At 50.8% G+C, this 23854-nt stretch overlaps 2 protein-coding genes across 4 annotated transcripts in view; one reads left to right on the top strand and one right to left on the bottom strand.

Annotated features, from left to right (window-relative positions):
* The window catches only part of ARHGAP39 (Rho GTPase activating protein 39), a 202929-nt gene extending 192624 nt beyond the window's left edge, over positions 1-10305 (top strand). For 2 of the 3 annotated variants that reach the window (XR_010794422.1, XR_010794424.1), the window contains one exon: positions 6049-6207. The gene's annotated coding sequence lies outside the window, so the exon portion shown is untranslated. Of the gene's footprint in view, positions 1-6048; positions 6208-7043 lie in introns of those variants that run through there. The other variant, XR_010794423.1, reaches the window with a different exon arrangement.
* Positions 395-23854, bottom strand: part of RHPN1 (rhophilin Rho GTPase binding protein 1) — a 42120-nt gene continuing 18660 nt past the window's right edge. Inside the window, exons 3-15 of the mRNA XM_066626499.1 lie at positions 21200-21328; positions 17313-17388; positions 15016-15093; positions 13665-13789; positions 12472-12638; positions 11566-11753; positions 10515-10671; positions 8973-9092; positions 7701-7895; positions 5205-5281; positions 4386-4532; positions 1531-1689; positions 395-610 (exon numbers count right to left, since the gene is read on the bottom strand). Of these exons, the coding sequence (XP_066482596.1) occupies positions 407-610; positions 1531-1689; positions 4386-4532; positions 5205-5281; positions 7701-7895; positions 8973-9092; positions 10515-10671; positions 11566-11753; positions 12472-12638; positions 13665-13789; positions 15016-15093; positions 17313-17388; positions 21200-21328 (1822 nt within the window). The 3' untranslated portion in view covers positions 395-406. The remainder of the gene's footprint in view (positions 611-1530; positions 1690-4385; positions 4533-5204; positions 5282-7700; positions 7896-8972; positions 9093-10514; positions 10672-11565; positions 11754-12471; positions 12639-13664; positions 13790-15015; positions 15094-17312; positions 17389-21199; positions 21329-23854) is intronic.

Here is a 23854-nt window from a genome sequence, read left to right on the forward strand (position 1 = left end):
AGCTCCTGGGCAGACTTGAGGGCCTGGCTTGGTCAGGCCAAAGAGCCACCTAGTCCAGCATCCTTTCCAGAGGTACCTTCAGGAAACTCACAGGGAGGACACAAAGGCAGCAATTCCCTTTGTGCCTGCCACCCACCTAAAGGTATACTGTCCCCCCTCCCCGCATGGAGGCTTCACTTGGCAATCATCTTTTGCCAGTCCTGAGCTTGCGCCCACAAGTCTTTCAGCAGCCAGCGTCTGTGAGCATCACTGAGCAAAAGCCTAGATGGGGCCGGCGCTGTGCACAGCCCCCAGCCACACCAGAAATGCCCCCTGGAGTCCCTACTCCGATGCCCCAACTGCTCCAGTTCAGGGGGTGGGGCAAGCAGGATGCTGGGGGTCTGGGGAGACCCACACGCACGCACTCTCAGCAGGCCAGCTCATTGTCCCCCATGGCCGCAAAAGGAAGGCTGCCGGCGCTGCTGCTCTTGCTCCGCTTGCTCCGCTTGCCCCAGGCCAGGAGGGTGCTGGCCCCTCTCCCGCTCTGCATCAGGCTGCTCTGGCTGTTCTCCTTGTTGCTCCTCAGCAGGCTGCCGGCGCTCAGAGTCAGGGCTGGCGACTTCTTCTCTGCCTTCACAGAAGAAAGGAGATGGGCAGGGAGCAGCAGGACAGAGAGAGAAAAGCAGGCTGCAGAGACCTCCTCGCCCTGCAGGCCAGCTCAGGAGGGCAGTGCCTGCAGCTTCCTCCTCTTCCCTCCCACTTGCCACTATTATTCAGAGCATTTTGATGCTGCTTTAGGACAAAAGGTTCACAAAGCTGCTTAGAGAGAAAACAAATTAACCAAATGGCTCCTTGTGCCAAAAGGCTGAGAAAAAACACCAGCAAGGAGCCCAGGACTGTCCCCTCTGACTGGCAGCTGCTCTGCAGGGCATCTGGCGAGAGGTCTTTCCCATCACCCATTCCTGCTCACTGGAAATGCCGCCAGGGATTGAACCCAGGACTTCCTGCAGGCAAACAGGACTCTGAGCCACAGCCCCCCCCCCCCTTTTCAGGTGCTCTGGTGGTCAACTGGGGAGAGGCAGAATATGGAGTCTGGGCCAGAATACAGCATTCTGAGTGTAACAACCTTAGCTTCCACTTAAACACACACAAGTTTCTAGTCCTTATTGCTATTACAGCAGACCTCAATGCGAAATCAGCATATAAATGGGTGGGGAAGTATCCCTATTTGCATAATCTGCATGAGTTATTCAAATGGCAGAATTTGTCTCTTTTTGAAACAGAACCCACAAAACTTTCATTACGAGTCCAGCAGGAGCCCTTGCAGAGCTCCCAGCAGCCCACCTCAGCGAGGCCAGTGCAGGAGAGCGTCCTGCGAACCTGAAAGTGAGTTCAGCCTGAGAGGGCAGCAACCCATTGAGAACCAAAGGGATGCTCCCATTCTCTACACAAGACACACCAGGGACCCTCAAGGCTGTATGTCTTCTTTGCTAATCCCATTTCCTCAACCCCACCCACGGAGCCTTTCCCAGCGCCAAGAGGCAGCATTACCATGCTCTGTCCGTCGGAGTACTGCAGCGCGACCACGCCGACCTCTGCCCCCTCCTCCCCGACAACCTTCAGCATCTGCACCACCTCAGCATGCTTGGACCATCGACAGTCCTTGCCATTGATGGAGACAATGTAGTCGCCCTCCTTCAGGCCAGCTCCCTGGAAGACAAGCAAGCAGAACCATAAGGAGGCTCATGAAGCCTGAGGGGCTGGGGGTGGGTTGACTTTTGGGGATGCCAAGGCGATATATTGCAATCGCTGAAGACCTGGCGAGGAGATAGCATGTGGTGTCAGCAGTGGCCCCTTTAAGGGTTAAGACCTAGGCTTTGAGCAGAGGTGTGCTGCAGGGCTGCAGCCACTAGAGGCAATGAGGGCCCTCGAGCATAAAAGGGGCACCTGATGCAGGAAGGGTTTGTGGGTTGTAGTGGAGAAGGCTGAATGGACTGACCTGCTGGCTAGTGACTTACAGACTGACCCACGACTCTGCTAACAAACCTGCTAAGGACATACTGGACTTTTGGACTGATGATCTGGCTCACTAACTAGCGGACTATTCAAAGAGATTGCTGAGCGGAGGAGAGCTGAGGTGCAGCTGCTGCACCTGGAAGGACTGCTGCTGGGAGAGCTGGGACCCTGCAGACTTACAGGCAAGCCACCGACTGGTCTTCTTCCTGCTGGTACAGGAATTAATCGGCCTTAAAGGGGAATTAATCGGCCTTAAAGGGGGCCTTAAAGGGGGCCTTAAAGGGGGCACAGGATCTCTAGGCAAAGCTCAGAATGGGGAGCTTGGCAGAGCAGGCGATAAGGAACACTGGCCAGTAACTTACTGGTTTTTTGGGCTAGGTGCCACGGTCTCGCTTTTTCCCATAGGTTTTTTTTAGTTTTCAGCATTTTTAGCTTGGTTTTAGTTTTAGCTTTTTTAGGTTGAGTTTTAGTTGTTTTTTGTTTTTAACTTAGTTTTTAGTGTTGGTGATAGTTAGCCCCCCTCCCCCTTTAGGATTGGTTTAGGTTTATTAGACGAAAAAAAGCTAGACCATGTCACCTAGCCCGAAAAACGGTTACGTTCAGGATGGATTCCAGCCGTGAAGGCCTTAGCATGTTTAACTGGCCAGTAAACCGGGAGAGGGAGCACAGGCTGGGCAAAAACAACCCCTGAAGATGCTTTCCACATCTGAAAGTGAAACATAGGGACAAGATCTTATAATGTAGTGGTTCTCAAACTCTCTGGGAGTCTGAGAATCTGGGGTAAGTACTTGTGGGGACGGGGACTGGGATGAACAGCTATCCTGACAGCACTGCAGCGCTCGCGGCGCCAGGGGCAGCCAAGCATATTTACACATACCTGGGGGGGCTGTGCAGCCTCCCGGAGGGTCCTGGAGGCTCGCAGCCCCCTCTGTGAGCCTTCGCTCCACTGCAGTGGGCTCTGATCTGCAGTCAGAGCCCACTTCCATTTTGTGGTCAGAGCTGGGGGTGCGGAATTTCCGAAACTGGAAGTGGGCTCCGACTGCAGATCAGGGCCCACTGCAGCAGAAGTCAGGCTTGTAGAGGGGGCTGCAAGACTCCAGGACCCTCCGGGAGGCTGCACAGTCCCCCCAGGTATGTGTAAAATGCGCCTGGGTGCCCACAGCACCACAATCACTGCGGCACTGTCAATGAACCCATTTATGGATCACTCCCCTTAAGGGGAAAGTGACCCATTTAGGTTCCAATGGTGGGTCGTGACCCACCACTTTGAGAAACATTGCTATAATGCATTTTAATCTGTGGTTTAGACTCAAGTAACATCTTAAATTATGTTTTAAACTCATCCAGCCACGAAAGCTTTAGCATGTTTGTAAAAGCAATATTGCCTCTGAACACAGAACTTCCACTTTGCTATTGTAACTAACAGCCCTGGATAGACTTTTCCTCCTCCCCCTCCCTGAACTGGTACAACTCCATTTTAAAGCCATCCAGTACAGTGGCCATTGGCACAAGCAGCAAATCCCAGAAGTGCTGGTACAAACTTTATTGCTGAGCCACACAATCCAGGAGCATTCAACACATTCAACACAAATAGACAGATGAACAGTTTCTTGCACGAATCTTCCAGAGATCCCCAACCAGTTCAAAATTAAACAAATCAGCCCTCTCCAGCCTTATCAGCCTTGATAATCTGAGTGAGATTATCTCTAAAATACTAATATCTTGTAAGAGAATGAAACCAAACAAGATGCACTATTATATTTAAAATGTGGCGCTTCTGCTTCCTTCATTTTGCACTGAGTGAAAAAAGCCTTTTTCTGTCCCAAAACTGTTGCCGCTGAATTTCTCCATGGGCTGGTTCAGCCAACGCTTAAATCACCTGACTGGTCCCACCCACTGTAAGATGAATGCACTCATAGCACGTGCATGTCATGGCCCCTCCACTCACTTCCTGGAGAGCTCCCATAATTGTATGGGGGGGGGGTGTCTGAATCACCCCTCCACATGCAATTAAGGAAACTGGCCTCAGATTCTCCAGGAAGTGATGAGAGGAGGAGCTGGGAGTGTGCATGTGGAGCTGATCAGGGAATTGAAGTATTAGCCCGAACTGGCCCTCAGACTCTTTCTGCACCCTTGTTCCACACTTCCATCCTCCTACGTAATGCTCCATGCCCTAACAGGAATACAGACCCACTGATTTCACATAAAGTTCCTGTGACCCGCAGCTGGGGTTCATGGCACAGAAAAGGCAGCTGGGAACAGGTCCTTCCTCTGGCCACAAGCACCCTGCTGTCAGCCTCTTTTATCCCAAGAGCCTGGGGCAGACCACCCCCCCCCAAGACATCACAAACATGGCAACAATCTTCACAATGGTGAGAGAGGTGACTCACGGCTGCGCAACCTCCAGCTATGACTCCAGCGATGAGGACAGGGGAATCCCCTCGGAGGGTGAACCCAAAGCCGCTCTCTCCTCTGACCAGGTGGACCATCCGCGGGGGGTGCCACTTGTTCTTGGCAGAGAAAACTGACAGTGGGCCCTGGAGAAGACAGAAGGGACACTGAGGAAAATCAATGGTAGGACTGGGGTGGGCCAGAGACACTGTGCACTCTGCAACCGTTCTCCCAATACAGGCCTGTGGAACCATCCCACGGCAGGGACAAACAGACTCTTGGTTCCACCACCAGCTTGTCTCTCTGCTGCCCAGTAAAGGTGGTCATCACTGCACACTGAGGCAGCAAAAGACACGAAGACGGGCTTGGCTTTTGCCTGCCCCAAGTCTACTGGCAGGTCCGTTTCACTTGCTGATTCAGGTGAGAGAGAGAGAGAGAGAGAGAGAGAGAGAGAAAGTCTCTCTGCACAGTGTACAAGGCTTTAGAACCCAGAACAAAAGCAGCATGAAGCCTGGGGAATGGTTCCAGGTCCCAACCCCAGATCTAAACATCTGAAGTCCTCCCTTCCTCCCAAACATCCATCTTAAGTTCCTCTTGTTTTAAGACAGGTGCTGATCTCCTTCTTGACTCTCAACAATGTCTACAGCATGACAGACTGCATGCAAGTCCACCTGTCTGTGTGGGACTGGGTGGGGTGGGAGTAGATATGTGCAGGAGAAGGTGGGAGCGCCAAACACTCAGAGCTCCTGGCCTCCTTCAGCACCATGATTCTGCTGCTCCCCCAAAACGGCATTGTCCCAGGTCACCTTTGTACGTACCAGCCTATGGAAGATGTCTGTGACCTTCACCTTGGAAAAGTTGGGGGGTTTGATTTCTGCTCTCTGGTGTGTTTTGGCTAAAAGAAGAGAGAGGTGATGCATCAGGCCATTGTGCAAGGGGACCAACAGCTGACTGTTGCTCAGAACACTTGCCCCCTGCTCTTCAGTCTCCAAGGAGGTTCTCAGAGGGGCTGTTGTCATAGTTAAACAAAACAAGTCTTATAACTCACAGCACAATCTTATGTAAGACTGCTCAGAAGTAAGCGCCACTGAGTTCAGGGAGACTTACTCCCAAGGCAAGCCGACAAGGGATTGCAGCTGAAAACATACCTAAAACAGCAAAACAGTTGTTGGTACAAAATCCACTCAGAAAAGCCAAATCAGGATTAAAGCAACAAATAGGAACAGACGCCACGAAGGCTGGAACAAATGAAGAAGGTTTTCAGCGAGCACTGACAGGACATTAAGGCCAGGGCCAAGCAAGTCCTGGGCAAGGTGTTCCAAAGATGGGGGGCACCACCACTGAGAAGGTGGGTGCTGTCTTAGGCCACAATCAACCTCGCCACCTGAGATGGGGAAACCTGAAGAAAGGCCTCCAAGAGAAATCTTCACTCCTGGGCAGAGTCATGTGAGAGAAGGCAGCCCTGCGGGTTCCTGGTTCCCAGCCACAGGGAACCTTAAAGAGAGAACCAGACCCCTGAGGTTTGTGCAGAAACAGAACAGGGAAGATGTTCCTGGGTCTGCCTTCCCCAGTGCTGCCATTTGACTGAATCTGAAGTCTGCATCCGCCACCCCCCAGTCACCGCTGCTTCAATTTCCCTTTTCTTTGTCTGTTTTTCCCCAGGGTCAGTATCTAGACTGTAAGCCCTGGAGGCAGGGACTTGTCCTCCTGTTCTTTGAGAGGCACCACCCACATGGAGAACATGACATCAAGAACAAGAACCACCACCACATGTCTCCTGTGAGTTCTACAAATCTGGCCCTGGATCCAACTTATTTTTAAGGGCGCAATCCAGACTGGCCTTTGTGTCAGTACAAGTATCTTCTGCTGGCCCAGGAGGGTCACAAACGTGCCAAAAGGCATGTTTGCGCCTCTTTGAGAGTTGGCTAGGCTGGGGTGTGGAGGCTGACAGCCTCTGCACTGACGGAGGGAGCGAGACTTGCACTGGCTGAGTTCAGTCAACGCAAGGCTCTGTGGAGGGTGGGGAGGAGGTAGGAGAGAGGTGCGCCAGGGCGGGGGGAATGCAAGCAGAGGGTGGCCCTGGGGTCAAGCAGGTGGGGACCGGGGGAGGGGCTGGGATCCGGCTAGATCCTAGCCTCCATACCTGAGCAGCGGGAGTGGCTTCAAGCTGCTACGCTCTCCTTGGACTTGAGCCACCTCAGGAAGTGGTACAAGTCCGAGGAGACCCATAGGGGTTGCGATGGCTTACCCAAGGGTAAGGGGAGGAGTTTCTTCTTGCCTCCGGCTGAGCCACTTTGCAGCCCTATCTTGTGCTGGATACAGAACAAGCCTCCTGGCTTGCCTGTTCCAGAGTAAGATAGAATTGCGCTGTAAGTTTTTCATGTTTAACAGTGCAAGGTTCTGCCTGAAAGTGCACGGGTGACCTCAGGAGAAATCTGAAGGGCCCTGAACAATTGCCTAGGATGGATCCAAAGGCAGCAGCAATTCAGTGCCCCCCTTCCCCACGTCTACGGCAAGCAGCAGGAAGAGAGGAAGGGAGAGGAAAAAAGCACTACCACCTGAGAAAGCTCCACTCACTGCTAAGACTAGCAATGCCTGCATCTGCCACCCCCCAGTCACCACTGCTTCAATTTCCCTTTTCTTTGTTTTTTCCCAAGGTCAGTATCTAGACTGTAAGCCCTGGAGGCAGGGACTTGTCCTCCTGTTCTTTGAGAGGCACCACCCACATGGAGAACATGACATCAAGAACAAGAACCACCACCACATGTCTCCTGAGAGTTCTACAAATTTGGCCCTGGATCCAACTTATTTTTAAGGGCGCAATCCAGACTGGCCTTTGTGTCAGCACAAGTCTGTTGTGACTAGCAATGCCATGGAGACTCCTATTTCTGAGCTTGGAAATCAGAGTTCCAGGGGCTTGTAACATTCAGCTTTAATTCAGGGGACCAGAATTGGACCAACTTGGACTTTAATCTGAGTCAGAAAAGCCTCTGCCTCTGTCCTCCCTCACGCCAACTTCCTTCAGGAGGCTTCTCAGGCAGCCAGTGCTTCAGCAGCAAGTAAGAGGAAGTCAGAAAAGGAGGTTTCACACCTCCTGCTTGAAAGTAGGGTGGGAAGCATTTGGGGGCAATTTGGGGACTCACAGGGGTGCACTGGAAATAACGTGAGCAAGCATTTGGCTTGCTTCTAACGAAACAGATGCAAACTGGGGAGCCGCCCACAGCCAGCTGTGACGGCCTGCAGGAGAAGCCAGCACAGTGCTCAAAGGGACAGCCAGCCACGGAGCCCCAGCCTCTCTCCCCCTGCTTGCTTACGATGGATGTCGGGGGCCTCAGCAGTTTCAAAGAAATCTTCCTCGTGGTCAATTTCCAAGTACTTGCTGAGCGAACGCTTGTGGGCCAAGCAGAGCACCTCCTGCAGAATGTCCATCTTCCTTAAGATCTTGCAGAGGCTGTGGATCCTCATGGCCTCCTCGTGCCTCATGATGGCCTTTCGGAGGTGAGCCTTTCCTGCAAAAACAATACGGTGACTCTGTGAGACAGTTCCAGGCGCACAGGCCACAGTCAGCCACCACGGTCAGGTTCCACTGCTGCTGTTCCCAGACGCCTCGGTTTTGTCATTGTTGCACACTGAGTAGTCCACTAAGTAGGTCCTGCTGCTACCCTGTGCCTTTGGTTTTTAGGCATGGTGGGGCACATTTTAGAAGCACAAACGAGGCGAGGTCCAATAATTCAGCAGAGGTGTGATTGCTAGCACAAGAGAACATTTTCCTTTCTTCCGAGATCTGGAATTTGGTCCCGGCAGCCCAACCAATTATTCCACTGCCTCTCTGTCTTGGGGAGGACTTGTTTGGCCCTCCAAGTCCCAAGATTCAAGACTTCCTGTCCACCTAAAAAGGTCACAGCCTCACAGTTCTCTCGACTCCACAGATCCAGCCAGCCAACCCCCAATTCAAACTTGTTCAATATATTTTTTTGGCGGGGAGGGGAACACACCCAGAAAGAACCTCAGTTGTCTGCTCTGTCCCTTTTGTTCGGGGATAAAGATACAAGGGGCAGGAAAGGAATTTCTATGCCAGGAACAGGAAACGAATGCCGTGGCAAGGCCGGCAAGATGGCTCAGAAGCCAACAGCTGCCTTTCTTCCACAACCACCAGGAAGAAGGTGTGGAAACAGACTGTTGTTTTGATGAGAACCATTCAGGTGAATGATGGAGGTCCCGATTCTTTGTGCCCTGCATCTGCCTCTGGCCACAGAAGTCCCTAAAGTTTTACAACTGGTGAGCAGAAGCAGTGATGGGCTAAGAGTGGGACTGAGACACTAGAATGCCTCCACTGTACCATTGGACCTCTTGTCTGTCTTCAGCCCAGAACAGCTCTCCTGGTTCTAGCCCACATTTTATGGTCCTCTGCACCTTCATTTGCTCTTAGGCTGTGTGGCATTGTCTCTGGACACTCAGCGATGGCGCCTGACGTCACCAGTTTCAAGCTGAGCAGCTGCACAGCCCCACAGCTTAGAAGGAACACTGCTCTGCACCAATATCATTAGTGGGAGGTGGGCTGGGAGAACCCTCTGGAAGCCACTCACCCAGTCTTCTCTGCTCCTCCTGGTCCTGCAAGAACAAGCGCAGAGATGGCACCTCCAACACAGTGATGTGGAACTGGAGAAAGGCCTTTTCGTGTTCTGGGAGACCTGCTTCTGAAGAAGCTGCATCAGAAGTAAACCAAGCAAAGGTTTATGTGGGAGGAAGGGCTGGAGGGTGGCCACACCGTCCTCTGTATTCAGAACTGGTGTTTTAAAAAAGCATCTCCAGTTAGAAAGGGTTGAACCAGAAGAATCAAGGACCACACAACCCAGACTCTGTGAGATGGAAACAGATGGTGATGGTGTCTAGCCTAGACACCTTTAAAAGGGGATTGGACAAGTTTCTGGAGGAAAAATCCATTATGGGGTACAAGCCATGATGTGTATGCACAACCTCCTGATTTTAGAAATGGGCTGTGTCAGAATGCCAGATGCAAGGGAGGGCACCAGGATGAGGTCTCTTGTTATCTGGTGTGCTCCCTGGGGCATTTGGTGGGCCGCTGTGAGATACAGGAAGCTGGACTAGATGGGCCTATGGCCTGCTCCAGTGGGGCTGTTGTTATGTTCTTAAACTACAATTCCCAGGAGGCCTTGCAGGTCTCTTGTTATCTGGTGTGCTCCCTGGGGCATTTGGTGGGCCGCTGTGAGATACAGGAAGCTGGACTAGATGGGCCTATGGCCTGATCCAGTGGGGCTGTTCTTATGTTCTTATGATGTACCCTCACCTCCCCAAAAATGCAGCCTCTCCTGTACGCACTGATTATAATTCACTGACCAAAGCCTCACCTAATCTTCTTAGGTGAGGATGAACGTCAGGATTACAGCCGTGCTCAGCTACAAGAGGAGATGATGGCCAATTAAAGTCTCCTGATTTTCAGAGAGGCTCAGCAATCTGACCCCTCCAGCAGGAGCCACAACTGTAAACCCATTAAGAGCAAAGATAGCAAGCAGCCAGCACCCAACTGGCACTTTGGGGTCAGGTTAACGTATACCAGCTGGGGCAGGGGAGGGGGTAGGAAGAATACCAGCTGGGATGGGGGACAGGAGGGTGTGTGTCTGACACAGATAGTGTATTGGCAGACTGGCTTTTAGCCCTAGGTGCCACTGCAGCTTGATTTCAAACAAGAACCACAAGGTTCTCTGGTTCTCCAGATGCCTTAGCCTGGGATGGCGGCGGAAGGTAAATCTACAAGTCTCTCTCCCCCCCCCCCCCCACTACTGGGCTAGAGGGATCATCACTAGAAAGCAACTTCTATGAATTTTCAGAAAGGTACCTTTGTTGAGTGGTCACAATTATCTGCAAGTTTAAGTGACAAGTGAATAAAGCAATTGTCTAACAGCCAGTGAGCACTAAAGGTTCTTCCACAGGTGGCCGGCCCTATTACACACACCTGAGAAGGCAGGATGATGGTGGTGGGAGGGACAAAGAGGCATGTGCGGCACCTTTGCAATGGAAGGATGCGCAGGTTGTACACAGGCCAGACCCAGACGCTACACTTGGTGCAGGCCAGAGGCGCTCCAAATGAACAGACCCAGGATACTCACGTGGGCAGTCACAGAGTGCTGTGGCGGCATAGTAGTGTGAAAGGGCCTTGAAGTGCTCAGATTTGACGTGCACCATGGTGATCCATGAGAACGGAACATAGTCCTTCACGTGTGGCTGAGTCATGGTCTGGTACACCAAAGAATAAACCTCCTCTACCTGCGGAGGGCAAAGGCGGAGATCGGTTTGGAACACAGATCCTGCAGACGACTTTCTAGATCAGCTGGTAGCCTGGAGGGGCCAAGATGCCATCACTACCTGATCCTGGTGTGGAAGAAGGGAAGGACTGGCCTGCCAGGAAAGCATGGGGGAAAGCAGGAAAGTCCCTTGGCACCCCCCAACCTGCTGCCAGATGGGGTCCACTTCGGTTACGATGGTGGGTGATTTCCTTTTGAAAAAGTGTATTTGGGTGGGCAGAAGACATAAGAAACTCTCTGCACGGGGTCCTGCTCGAGACCCCCTGCGTAGAGGGTGGGAGAAGGGGAGGTTCTTCCATGTTGAGCAAGTCAGAGGGAAATGCTAAATTATTTGGGAATTTTTAGTTCAGAAAAAAGAGGAAGGCTGACGAATGTGACAGAAACTTATTGAACTAGGCAGAGGGTGGACAGAGAAGTTTTGGGTGGGGGGGGTGTCACCTAATGGGACTGGTTAGCAGGGCAGACAAAAGGAAGCCAGACAGAACTTTAAAAGAAGATTAAAAGAAGCAGTCACAGAGCTCAGTCAACAGCCAGTACCCATGAAATGCCACCTGGGAGTGCCACAATTTAGAGGCACGAAGCTCCTGAATACCAATTGCTGGGGAGCCACAGAGCCAGAATCATCTTCTCACCTCACCTGCGGAGTTCCCAGAAGCATTTCGTTGGCCACAGTGGGAAGAAGGCTGATCTAGACAGAGCTTTGCCCTGATTCACTCAGCAATGGGCTCCTCCCACATTTTTATGTTCTTAATAAAAAAACCACCAGGCCCACAGGGCTCAGTTAACAGGTGTCTGAGGACACCCCCCTTAACCCTTTTGCTAAGCCTCTACAATCCCCTCCTACCCAATGCCATACCCAGGCTGCTTCCTGCGCGAGCTGCAGGCAGGTGAGGAAGTCGATCTGCGCACAGAGCAGGAGGACCTTCTCGAAGACGCACTCCTGCACTTGGGCAATCATCAGCTGCACCAGCATGTTCAAGGAGGCGGCACTCATGTCCAGGCTGGGGGCGTTGGAGAAGTTCTCCTTCAAGTAGTTAAAGGCGCCTGGAAAAGGAGCAGAGAGCAGTTGTGAGAGAGGCTTCATGGGGGCCAGGTCCATCCTTCTGCCTAAGAGGAGCAGGGCCCCCGGCTGCATTCAGACAACCCTCCCAATGCACAAAGGGTGCCTTGAATTATTTCAAAATTCCCACAGCTTGTCACACAGCACAAGCCCCTTATTGCAGGATGAGGAAGCAGCAGGAGGGGGATTTAAAATGTGGATGCTACTCATTTCAAGGGGTTTGGGGCCCTCTGGCTGACCCCCTTGGTCAAAGGGCTCCATAATGCTGGGGCCACAGAGTTGTGCTCAAACCCTACATTGCCTGGATCTCACCTCCTGAGCAGGAGAGATCAGCAGCATGTATGAGCTATTTCTCTCCTCTGCTCCTTACAAATAGAAGGGCTTGCCAGGAGGACAACACAAGTGTAGGGTGCACAACATTAAATAAAATGAACAATAAGCAGAAACTGTCCCCAATGTATTCACATTCTCACTGATCTGATGACTGCAAATGAATATTAAACTCAAGAAGCTGCCCTTTCCAAGTACCACTAGTCCCTTCAATCAAACACAGAGTGCATGTGTGGAAAGGAGACCAGGATCGTGTCCACTGACTCTACTCCATGTGTTCAGCGGAAGGCTAAAAGTGTCAGCAAGAAGCACTCCTATATTTATTTTGACTCACGGAAAAGCAAACCCCCCTCCCAACAAAAGCTGACATACCGGATGCCTTCTGGAAAGCTTCGATGGCACAGTCCACACCATGCAAAGTGGTACGATCCTGACGTGCTCCAATTTGAGTGTGCAGAGCAGCAATGTTGAAGACCACACTCCCCTTTTCAAAGGCCAGCGCTCGCTGGTGGGACGGGACCCCTGTTAAGGAGTCATACCTAGAGAGAGGAGAGGAGCAACAGAAGTCCTGCACTGAAGCTACAGTTTTGCGAAAAACACACGACTTGCTCTGATTTTTTGAAGGTGTAGAGATAAGTCAAAGTAGGTGTTGTCTGAGAAGAGGCCACCTTCTCTCTTTTTGGAAGTAGTTGTAAATTAATATTAAGCACTTAAATGAAAATAAGGAACATTTTAGAAAATGTGCTGCCCAGTTAATCAGGGATTCCTTTTTAATTGCTGTTAAAGGGGTATGAGAAATTAATCGACCCAATTAAAGGTGGCAGCCTTAAGACTAATACTCCAAACAGACCTGTACTGACATTATCTTGCACATAAATAATACAGACAAAAGCCCTATTTGCTACTTTACAATGTGCATGGAGGGAAGAGGCAAATATCTGGGGAGAGGTTCCTGCTTTGGAGAGGTGTGTAGGGGATTGGAGATGATCACCAGCCCTGAATTTTAGTACCTGGAAGTGGCAGCTAACATTCGAGCCTTGGCAAACCCCAGCAACACAGCAGCATAGGCTGCCACTTTCAAGGACCACCATGGAAAAGGAGTGGGTGGGTGGGTGGATGCAGGCTGCTATCCCTGCATCTTCCAGCCACCGCTACAGTAGATGCTTTTGGGTGGCCTTCACCATCCTGCCCACTGCCTGCACAGAAACTAAAGCATCTCAGTGCAACGTCTGGGGACCAAACTAAACACTACAAGGCAGCTTTCATTTTGGAGCCCCTGGTGCCTTTTTCTTGCTCAAAAAAACAGCTATAGCCCTGTTCCAGATCAGCCCTTCCCCCTCCAAGGGCCAGGGCTGCTTTTTGAGGAAGAAAAAGAGGCTGGATGCCAAAAACACCACTCACGTCTTGCCCGCCTCTGTTTCTTGGCTTCAGAATCTGGAATATATTTATTAACCTGCACCTCCTGTCCCCAAGACAGCTGCTAGGAATGCCAGATGGGTTTGTTCCCACCAAGATAACTATGCCACTACTTGATCCCTTGCTAAGTTTCAAGAGGGTCCACTGACCAGTGGAAGAAAATCCCCAGGTGTTTATTTGGAGGAAAGAAGCGGTTGTCTAGGAAGTACAGCTGGCTGTAATACTCCATCAGCAGCTCCAGGCCTGCCTCATTCCGGCTGGGCGTCCGCATGGCCTGTTGGGAAGAAACGAAGAACAGAGGCAGAAGAGAGAGATGAAAGAGGCCCATCAAAGAGCAAGTCACACCCAAGCTGCACCGAATTTGCCGCTTCTCCCTTCTCCCCCTGCTAGTCCACCTAGCTGGGAGGTGATCTGGTGGGGCCGCATGGCCCTCTTCTCATCCCCCACCCCTGCACCTCCAAGCAGGGCGGCAGCACTACCACTGGGAAAAAAACAACCTTGCAGTAGGCAGCCATCAGCTCCTCCTGAGTGAAGTGAGCGGGTAGGGGGCCACATGGCTGCCTTCTGATCTGCTTCCCACTCACTTTTGGTAAGGAGGAAGCAGATCAGAGGGTCTCCATCGGTGCTTGGTTGCAAAGAGAGGGTGGCAGCAGATTTGGGGTAAAAGCCTACTGTTCGCTGCTCCATGCAATGCGCTGCTAATGGGAGCTGCGTCGTTTGTGCCCTGGATAGGCTGGTCTTGATTTTCAGGCACCTAAATGGAAGAGACAGTCCACCTCCACAGATGCATCACCACCGGCCCCCTGTGTGGGCTGTGCCCCCTATGCATGTTCCAGGAGTTCCAGCCTATGCCTGGTTGTTGGGACCCAAAGTTCAAGAGCTCCTGCATTCCTTGGGGCACATCCATTCATTCCATGATTCGGTTTAACAGAAGCCCTGGTGATGGCGCCGTATCACCCAAGGGATGGTGGGTGGTGCTGAGAAGCAGGATCTAAGCAACATCTCGGTTGTGGAATGACTGCCTGAAAGAGCCCCTGTGCTGCCCAGTATGGAGGGGCAGTGCATTAAGTACTGCACATGCCGCAATGCATCACGTAAGCAGCTTGCCATCGCAGCCCAGGACGGCTCCAACGATGAGTGGGGGGAGCTGCTTACATGGTACGCTGCAGCATCTGCAATACTTACTGTGCTGCCCCCACATCCTCCTCACTGCTGCTCTTCTGGCACAAAGCCAAGACCTGGCATTTTAGGCCAGCCTCGGAGCTAACTCCAGGAGTCTCCTGCCATTATTATTAACATGCTCTTGCAGTTCATTGTCTTCGCTTTTTAAATCTATGCTATCTTCTTATCATCAACTGGTTGTTTTTAAACTTTTGTTTCTGAGAGTGGGCTGCAGCGTCCTCCCATCGAAATGCAGGCACACATCTTCTTGCACGCGCAAGATAGAACAAGAAGTCTGGGCTGCCAGTTTCTTCCCCAAGAGCAAAGTCGAGCACGCACCTGCCTCAGCGTCATCAGCTCTCTTATCTCTGTCTCATACAAGGCTCCGTCCTCCCCATAGTGGTCCCGGATCATCTCCTGCAAGGGCAAAACCAAGAGACACAAACAGAGATGACACTGGCTTTTTGATGGTCAGGTCTTCTCCAGGCGCACCTCATTTCTATATCATTCGAGTACCTCAGAAGATTTATCTGGGTGTTTTTAAAAAAACATTTACCCCTGAGATTAAAGGCACATCTGACTGCTCCTGCACTCACTTATTTGGGGGCGTGTGGCGCCAGGGCAAAGTGGCCACTTGGCAGCATCTCTCTCTCTCTCTCTCTCGGCTGCTACAAACATGCTTTACAAGCCAAAGAACAAGCACAGCCATGCTGCCACCTTTTAGAAATGTAATATTTATAGCTTGCTTTAGGGCCCAATCCATGCTGTCATGGATCCATGTTGTCTTTCAAGACTGAAGGTTACCAACATGTAGGGCCCGATCCAAACTAGGCCTTGGGCCAGCGCATGCCCCTTGTGCTGGCCCAAGGCTGTCACGAACGTGCCGTAAAACATTTTTGCAACAACCTACGTGCGGTTAGGCTGGCACACGGACATGTGCTGGCCTCCCCACGCCAACGCGGGCCCCTGGAGGCAGGTAGGTTGCATCAGCCAATGCAGGGGTTGGGGGGTAATGGAGGAGGTGTTTTGGGGTGGGGGAGGGTGGGCAGCGGATGTTCCTGGGGGTGGGCAGGCGGGGAGAGGGAGGCAGGACCAGGATCCGGCATAACTGCCGGATCCTAACCTGTTCCCGGGCAGCCCGGGGCAGTCCTGGACTGCTTGGATTTGCACTACTGCTTGAAGAGGCGCAGATCCGAGTAGTCCCATTGGGGCTGCTGTGGCTTTACCCAGGGTAAGGGGAAGCAATTCCCCTTGCCCTGGGCTGAACCGCTTGCAGCCCCGATCCTGCTTTGGATGCCGCATGCTCCAGGGCAGGTTTGGATTGTGCCCTTAGGGACACTAGTAGTTTGAAGGTTGGGGCAAGGACCAGAAAGAGGGAGGAGAGCCTTGCCATACAAGGAGGAAAGGCCAGGCGAGGCTAAATACAAGATTGACAGCCCAATCCTGCGCTCTTGGTGCTCAGGGCTGCATCGGCGCAGAAAATGACCGCTGCTGCATACGGTGCACTCCACAGGCAGTGCCAGTAGTTCCTTGGGAGAAGGGGACATTCAACCCCTGCCCCTGGGTAAGCCGAGTAGCCCCGCAATGGGGTTACTCAATTCTACGTTGACTCAAAGGTCAGCGTAGAATTTTCAGCCTTCAGGTTGGGCCAGTGGCCCAAAACAGAGGCTCAGGATCCGTCCTGTCTCCCTCCCACCCCACTCCCTCCCCCCGGCATGCATCCTCCCTGCCCTCCCTCCGCCCCAGAATACCTCCTCCTTGCCTCCCCCCAAACCACCACCTACCTCTCTGCTGCCTGGCGGTCCACGTGACCACCAAGCAGCGGAGCTCCAGTGCTCCACCAGCACTAGCCCAGCGCTGGCCAGTGCTGGGCTAGCACGGGCGCTAGGGACCACAAACATGCCTTATGGCACGTTTGCGACAGTGTGTGCCAGCAGTGAGCCAGCGCGCACTGTATAGGATTGGGTCCGAAGTTTGCAATTGCATGCACACTTATCTTGGAGCACAGACTTACTTCTGGGTAAACATACCACAGGAGTCTGCTGTACAACGTTTTGCAATTGCAAGAGATGGGGGCCAGACAGTCATAACACTGGGGACTCAAGTGTGGTGCCCCAGCAGTGCAAGCACACTATACACACCAATGGATATGCGCACAGGCACCGCATCTCAGAGAGTTTCCAGCTGCTTCTAAAAAGCATTGGCAAGCACACAGACAACTGCCTTGTGCACAGCGTCTCTCTGCCTCGTGTAGTGTTCAAAGGTGCTTGGGAGGTCTGGTGGCGTAGCTGGAGGGGGGCGAAGCACTCAGGCTGGCAGGGAGCCTCAGCGAGGCAGGCAAGCAGCCCCTCCCTTCGGAGCCATTCCCGGCAGGGGAAGCAAAACGGAGCCTTCCCAGCAACTCAAAGAGGAAAGTTCTAGAGAGTGAAAGCGTCTTAGCCATTTGTAGCAAGGTCAGGACTATTGTTAGAGTATGGCTCCGTTTTGCTCCCCTCGCTGGGAATGGCACCGAAGGGAAGGGCCGCATGTCTGCCTCATTGAGGATCCCTGCCGGCCTGAGTGCTCCGCCCCCCTCCAGCTACGCCACTGGAGAGGCCAGCTCATGGTGTACCCCGCTCAGCAGATGGCTCTGTTACCTTCAAAGGTGCTGCCCAGTCCAGCTCTTTGGTTTCCTTGAGCCCGAGCGGGATCATGGGGACACTAATGGAGTCACTGAAAGAAAGGAACAGAAAAATGCCGGCGGTCAGCTTCCATTTTCAACTGTTATTCCTCAAGACCTCCAGGTGTGCGCAGATGTGCAGAGAGACAGGAGGCAGTGCACTGGATTTTCCTGCTGTGGAGCAAGTCTGCCTTCCTCCCATCTTTGCCCCTGAAATGACACCGAGAGTTGCCTCCCCATCCACTGATTAATTCCTTCTCACTTTTCCTCCCCCATTCGTATTGATTTTACTTTGGAAACTTAATCATTATTTTAATTCAATCTGCCTTCAAGCGCATTGCAAGTTCATCCGATTAAATGCTTGAAAGGAGTTTTATTTAGACGAGATGGATCATCTTCCCCCCCCCCCCAGCAACTCAAAGAGGAAAGTTCTAGAGAGTGAAAGCATCTTCTAGCTATTTGTAGCAAGGTCAGGACTGAGATATTGTTAGAGTGATACTGTCCACCCCCACAACATGGTAAGGGATTATCCCTGATCTCTCTCAAATGCCAGCTCTGGAACCAGATGTCTGGTTATGCTGGCCTTCTCTACTCACAAGTAATCTCCAACAAAAACAAAAATGCATTGGGCACAATCCAGAGGATAAGTTTTCTGGGCTGAGTGTCAATGAAATGAACAGGAGCCACAAAACAGCACAGCTGATTCCACGTGTCCACCAGGACGCACAGCCCAAGAGACTCCTCCATGAAACCTTCTAATTCCCCTTAAAAGCCGTCTAATTTAGTGACCAACTCGTGGAAGTAAGTTCCATATATTAATTACATATTGTCTGTTACTTATCAACCCCTACCTATCCTGGAACTACTGCCAAACAGCTTCTCTGGATGACCCCATGGAAGGAAGAGGAAGAACTTCTCTCCAACCACCTTCTCTACCCCAGAAGCAATTTTGTAAACCTCCACCATGTCCCCTGTTAAACACCTCCTTTCTCAGTTAAGAAGGTTCCCAATGCTTTGGCCTTTTCCTCATAGGGAAGCTGCTCCAACTCTCTGTTCATTTTGGATGCCTTTTCCTGCACTGTGTCCAGTTTTACAACATTCCCATTTGAAACAGGGCAACCAGAACCATCCCCACAGCACAGAAAGCTCAGTTCCTTATTGTAACTTATCCATCATGGCTTGATTTTGGTTTTGTTTCTTTCTTACTGCTTTGGCCAGAAGAGTAGGATGCAAATTTGATAAAAGTGAGTATGCGTGAAATGACTACAGAATATCCCGGAAATGGCTTGCAAGCACCTCCTCTTCTTAAGGTAGGTTCTTAAACAAGACACAAGACTGCCCTGCTGCAAGCGAGGGGGGACAGTATCCTGTGATAAGTCAAGCAAAGAAGCTACTTCAGGCTGACAAGTTTGACACAGCATTGGAGGGATGTTCCTCCCTTCCCTGCAGGGCAAAAATGAGCTTTGCTGAATCATCTCCCCACAGCCAGCTGGCTGGGAGGATTAGTCCTTCAGAGGAGGAGGTCAGGGCAGTAATATCTTCAAAGTCATTAAGTTGCTTGGAAAAAGAAAACAGGACTCTTAAAACAAACAATACAGGAATAAACTAGAATTAAGTCAGTCGCTTTTGTAAACAATGAAAAACCAGGAGAACTGCAACCAAAGCCTCTAGGATCCATACTTTCCACGTGGTCTTCTGTGGTGAGCAACATTCTCATCAGAAAGGGATGTTTCACTGAACTGAGGTCTTTACCCATCAAGGCCCCTAATAATTAATATAAAGACTCGCTCCCAAATCCCTTGTTGGTGCAAGGAGGAGTGGCTTTCCTACAACAAAACATCTGCTAAATGTGTGATTTTGTGAACAAGCCCCAGCTTTGATGAAGGACTGGAGCTCAGCGACAGAAACCCTGCTGGGCATGCAGACAACTCCAGGTTCAGCCTCTGACAATATCTCCTGGAAGGGATGGGAAGGACCCTTCTCTGTCTGAGACAGCTGCTGCCAGTCCGTGTGGATAATACTGAGCTAGACCAAGCAAAGGCCTGACCCAGCAAGAGACAGTTCATCCCAAGTAACTTTTCCAGTTGCCTTCTGGAAAACCCCCCAGGATTCCTCAGACTCTTATCAGGAGCTACTCAATGAGAAGACAAAGAAATGTAGACCTTGAAGGCAGCTGACCCACAACTACTGCATCTCCCCTGCAATTGAGAACTGAAGAGGGAGGCACAGGGGGTGTTCCAGACCACTGTCTCAGCTCACACAGAAGCATCAATAGTGGGGATCTCTAGTTCAGGATGCAGTCTGCGGCCCTGAGATCTGGCAGACCTGGTCAGTGTCCCAAGAGGACCATTTTCCTGGGACATGTTCTGATACCCCCTGCAAATTCCAGGGGCTCCTTAAGAACATAAGAACAGCCCCACTGGATCAGGCTATAGGCCCATCTAGTCCAGCTTCCTGTATCTCACAGAGGCCCACCAAATGCCCCAAGGAGCACACCAGATAACAAGAGACCTCATTCTGGTGCCCTCCCTTGCATCTGGCATTGTGACATAATCCATCTGCAAAATCAGGAGGTTGCACATGCACATCATGGTTTGTAACCCATGATGGATTTTTCCTCCAGAAATTGGTCCAATCCCCTTTTAAAGGCATCTAGGCCCGATGACATCACCACATCCTGTGGCAAGGAGTTCCACAGACCAAACACATGCTGAGTAAAGAAATATTTTCTTTTGTCTGTCCTAACCCGCCCAACACTCAATTTTAGAGGATGTCCCCTGGTTCTGGTGTTGTGTGAGAGGGTAAAGAGTATCTCTCTATCCACTTTATCCTTCCCATGCATAATTTTCAATGTCTCAATCATGTCCCCCCCTCAGGTGCCTCTTTTCTAGGCTGAAGAGGCCCAAACACAGTAGCCTTTCCTCATAAGGAAGGTGTCCCAGCCCAGCAATCATCTTAGTTGCTCTCTTTTGCACCTTTCCCATTTCCACTATGTCCTTTTTGAGATGCAGCGACCAGAACTGGACACAATACTCCAGATATGGCCTTACCATCAATTTGTAACAGCATTACAATATTAGCCATCTTATTCTCAATGCCTTTTGTAATGATCCCAAGCATGGAGTTAGCCTTCTTTACTGCCGCCGCACATTGGGTCAACGCTTTCATCGAGTTGTCCACCACCACCCCAAGATCTCTCTCCTGATCTGTCACAGACAGCTCAGAACCCATTAGCTTATATGTGAAGTTTTGGTTTTTTGCTCTAACGTGCATTACTTTACACTTACTGACATTGAAGCGCATCTGCCATTTTGCTGCCCATTCTTCCAGTTTGGAGAGATCCTTCTGGAGCTCCTCACAATCGCTTCTGGTCTCACCACTCGGAAAAGTTTGGCGTCATCTGCAAACTTAGCCACCTCACTGCTCACCCCTGTCTCCAATTCATTTATGAAGAGGTTGAAAAGCACCAGTCCCAGGACAGATCCTTGGGGCACACCGCTTTTCACTTCTCTCCATTATGAAAACTGCCCACTGACACCCACTCTCTGCTTCCTGGTCCTCAACCAGTTCTTAATCCAGGAGAGTACTTGTCCTCTAATTCCCTGACTGTGGAGTTTCCTTAGCAACCTTTGGTGAGGGACTGTGTCGAACACCTTCTGAAATGTTCACGGGTTCTCCTGCATCCACATGCCTGTTGACCTTTTCAAAGAACGTCAACCTTTCCTTGGCAGACGAAGCAGGCTGGAAAGGTTACCAGAAGCTGGAAAACCCTTGATTCACCAAGAAAGCGCCTCCACTCCACTCCACTCCCCAGCCCAGCTTGCCCAACCTCCCTGCCAGGCTGACCATGGCCACACATTTCACCTGTCATTCTGGTACACGTCCATGCAGCTGTTCAGCTCTTCCAGCTCTTCTTTCAGCAGCTGCAGGTTGGAGTTGACATAACTGAGTTCTAAGGCGACTGTTTCCTTCACTTTGTGGTTACTGGTGGCCCTGGAATCAAAAGCAAGAAGCTTCTTTGTCACTCTGCAGCATGCACAGGATTCTCTCGGGAAGGGAGTGACTAGTTTGACTTCACCCAGCAAGTGGACTGAGTGAGAAGGCAGAGTGGATTCCCACATCCAAGTCCCACCAACTTCCAGTTGCTGTGCCACGCTATCATTGACCACTGACCGATTTCTAAGTTAATGCAGGATACGAATTCTAAACTTCAACAGAATTATGACACCCTTGGCACACTCCGCACTCCCCAAACCCAACTGCAACTAAGCCCATGCAAGAACTGCACAGTCCTGTCCTGTCCACCTTGCCTCCTGTTGGTTAAGTCCTATTCTCGTGTTGTATTCAGTGCACATACAAGAGTTCATGAGAATAATGTCCTTGCACTGATTTCCAAAACAAAGTTTTTTGACATCTCCAGGTGCATTCGTGTACATAAAAGGGAGATTTGCACAAGTTCACTTGAATGCTTCTGCGTGGAGTCTCACACACAAGAGCACCTGCCTGCACATAAGGCTTCCTCCCTGTGATGGCAGCCCCCCCCCCCGGTCCAGGGTTTGGCACACTATGCAAACATTCAGCTGAACATGCAGAGACCGGATCCTGCTCCTCTCTGTACAGGTAGTCAGTTGCCCTGGACGGGACATGAGAACCAAGTGCTGGTGAGCAACTGGATATGACCTACGTGTTTGCTCTTATGTCTCTGCTTGTCAGAAGGGCCACAGGCTTACACAAGCACAGAAGCAGGGCAGAATCAGCAGGGACAGCTCCTTCTTCAAGAGCTGTCAGGAGGTCAGCAGCAATGGCACCAAGGGGTCATCCTGGGTAAGGGCATGTCTTGGCACCCCAACAGAGCACTTCCGTTGCTGCTGCTGCTACTTTACAGCTCTAGGGCTTCATACTTTCCCCCCATCTCAATAAGTGCACAGTCTGTTGAAGGCCTCAGTGGCTGAAGAGGCAACACGAAGAGGCAACTCTGCGCATACATTGGCGGCTCTTTCTGGTGACATCTGTTCTCAGTGACGATACTCTGCCCGCAAAAGGCTGCTCCAGGGGAGCTTGCCTGGCACCCTCTTGTCAGTGCCAGACAAACCCATTTCTTTGTCTGCCCAGGCAGGCCCACGCACGGCTCTCTGCGGTTTTTCTGGCTCTGCCGGATTTCATGCCTGCCACTTCTGCGACTTTTCTACCGATTGTATGCTGACTTTTCATGTATTTTCTATGGATTTTAACTGTACACCTTCTCAGGAGCTGGTCCTGCAGAAAGGCCTGTGGGTATACTAAAGGGTGGAGAAAGAACAAAAGTGCACAGGGAAGTGGTGGAATTTCCACTGCTGAAAATCAAAGAACCATAAAAGGCACTTGCTTCTGTTTAGATCACCGTTTCTCAAACTATGGGTTGGGACCCACTAGATGGGTTGCGAGCCAATTTCAGGTGGGTCCCCATTCATTTCAATGTGTATTTCATTTTTATTATCATTATTTATTATTATTTATTAATTTGTACCCCGCCTTTTTGCCCAACGGGCACACAAGGCGGCTAACAAACAATTTAAAAATACAACAATAAAAATATATTTTTAGTATATTTGACTTGAAGGTGACTGCATTTGGGGACTTTGTTGCTGATCTGTACTTTAAACAGGCTATTATGTACATGCTTTTAACAATGATAGTCAATGGGGTTTACTCCTGAGTAAGGGCCCAATCCTATCCAATTTTCCAGCGCCAGGATGTGCACTGCATCCTGGGGTGGGGAGGCATTCATAGAGGCCTCCTCAAGGTACAGGAACATTTGTTCCCTTACCTTGGAGTTGCATTGCGGTTGCACTGGTGTTGGAAAGTTGGATAGGATTGGGTCCTAAGTGTGGACAGGATTGCAGCCTTTGGAATATTTGGGGAATTTTTTTAAAATTGATCAGCCACTGCTTGGGAGGGTAGGAGGGTTCTTCATTTCAAATACATTTCTAAACTTATACTTATTGTAGACTTTTAATTTACTTGATTCATTGATTTGATTTTGCTGTACAGGCGGTGCTAAATTTTTGTTTGTTGATGTCACTCCTGGCTATGACATCATTTCCAAGTTAATGACATCACTAAAAAGTGGGTCCCGGTGCTAAAATGTTTGAGAACCACTGGTTGAGATAGATGCATACTGACTTGTTCTCACAAACAGCAGATGAACAGCCCACTCTAGCTAAACCCCCTTCCGCTGATGCAGCCATGCCACTTGAGCATATGCCGCATCCAGCAGGAGGGGGGCAGTTCTGGAGGTCTCCTCCAGGCAAGGGAATATTTGTTCTCTTGCTCAGGGGTAAGTCTTCACTGCCTGAACAGGTTTACTCAGACCTGTGCCAGAAATCTTATTCAGGAAAGCCTTTGGGGCACTATAAGGCCTGTTTTTATAAATTTATAAGTTATGTCTTTTACTGCGTGCTTTTAAACTGCTATGTATTTTATCTGTTTTTAAGTGTTTTGTATTTTTAATGTTTATCTGTTTCCTTGTTTCCTTGTATT

The sequence above is a fragment of the Tiliqua scincoides genome, chromosome 4 (assembly GCF_035046505.1).
Source record: "Tiliqua scincoides isolate rTilSci1 chromosome 4, rTilSci1.hap2, whole genome shotgun sequence".
NCBI lineage: Eukaryota > Metazoa > Chordata > Lepidosauria > Squamata > Scincidae > Tiliqua > Tiliqua scincoides.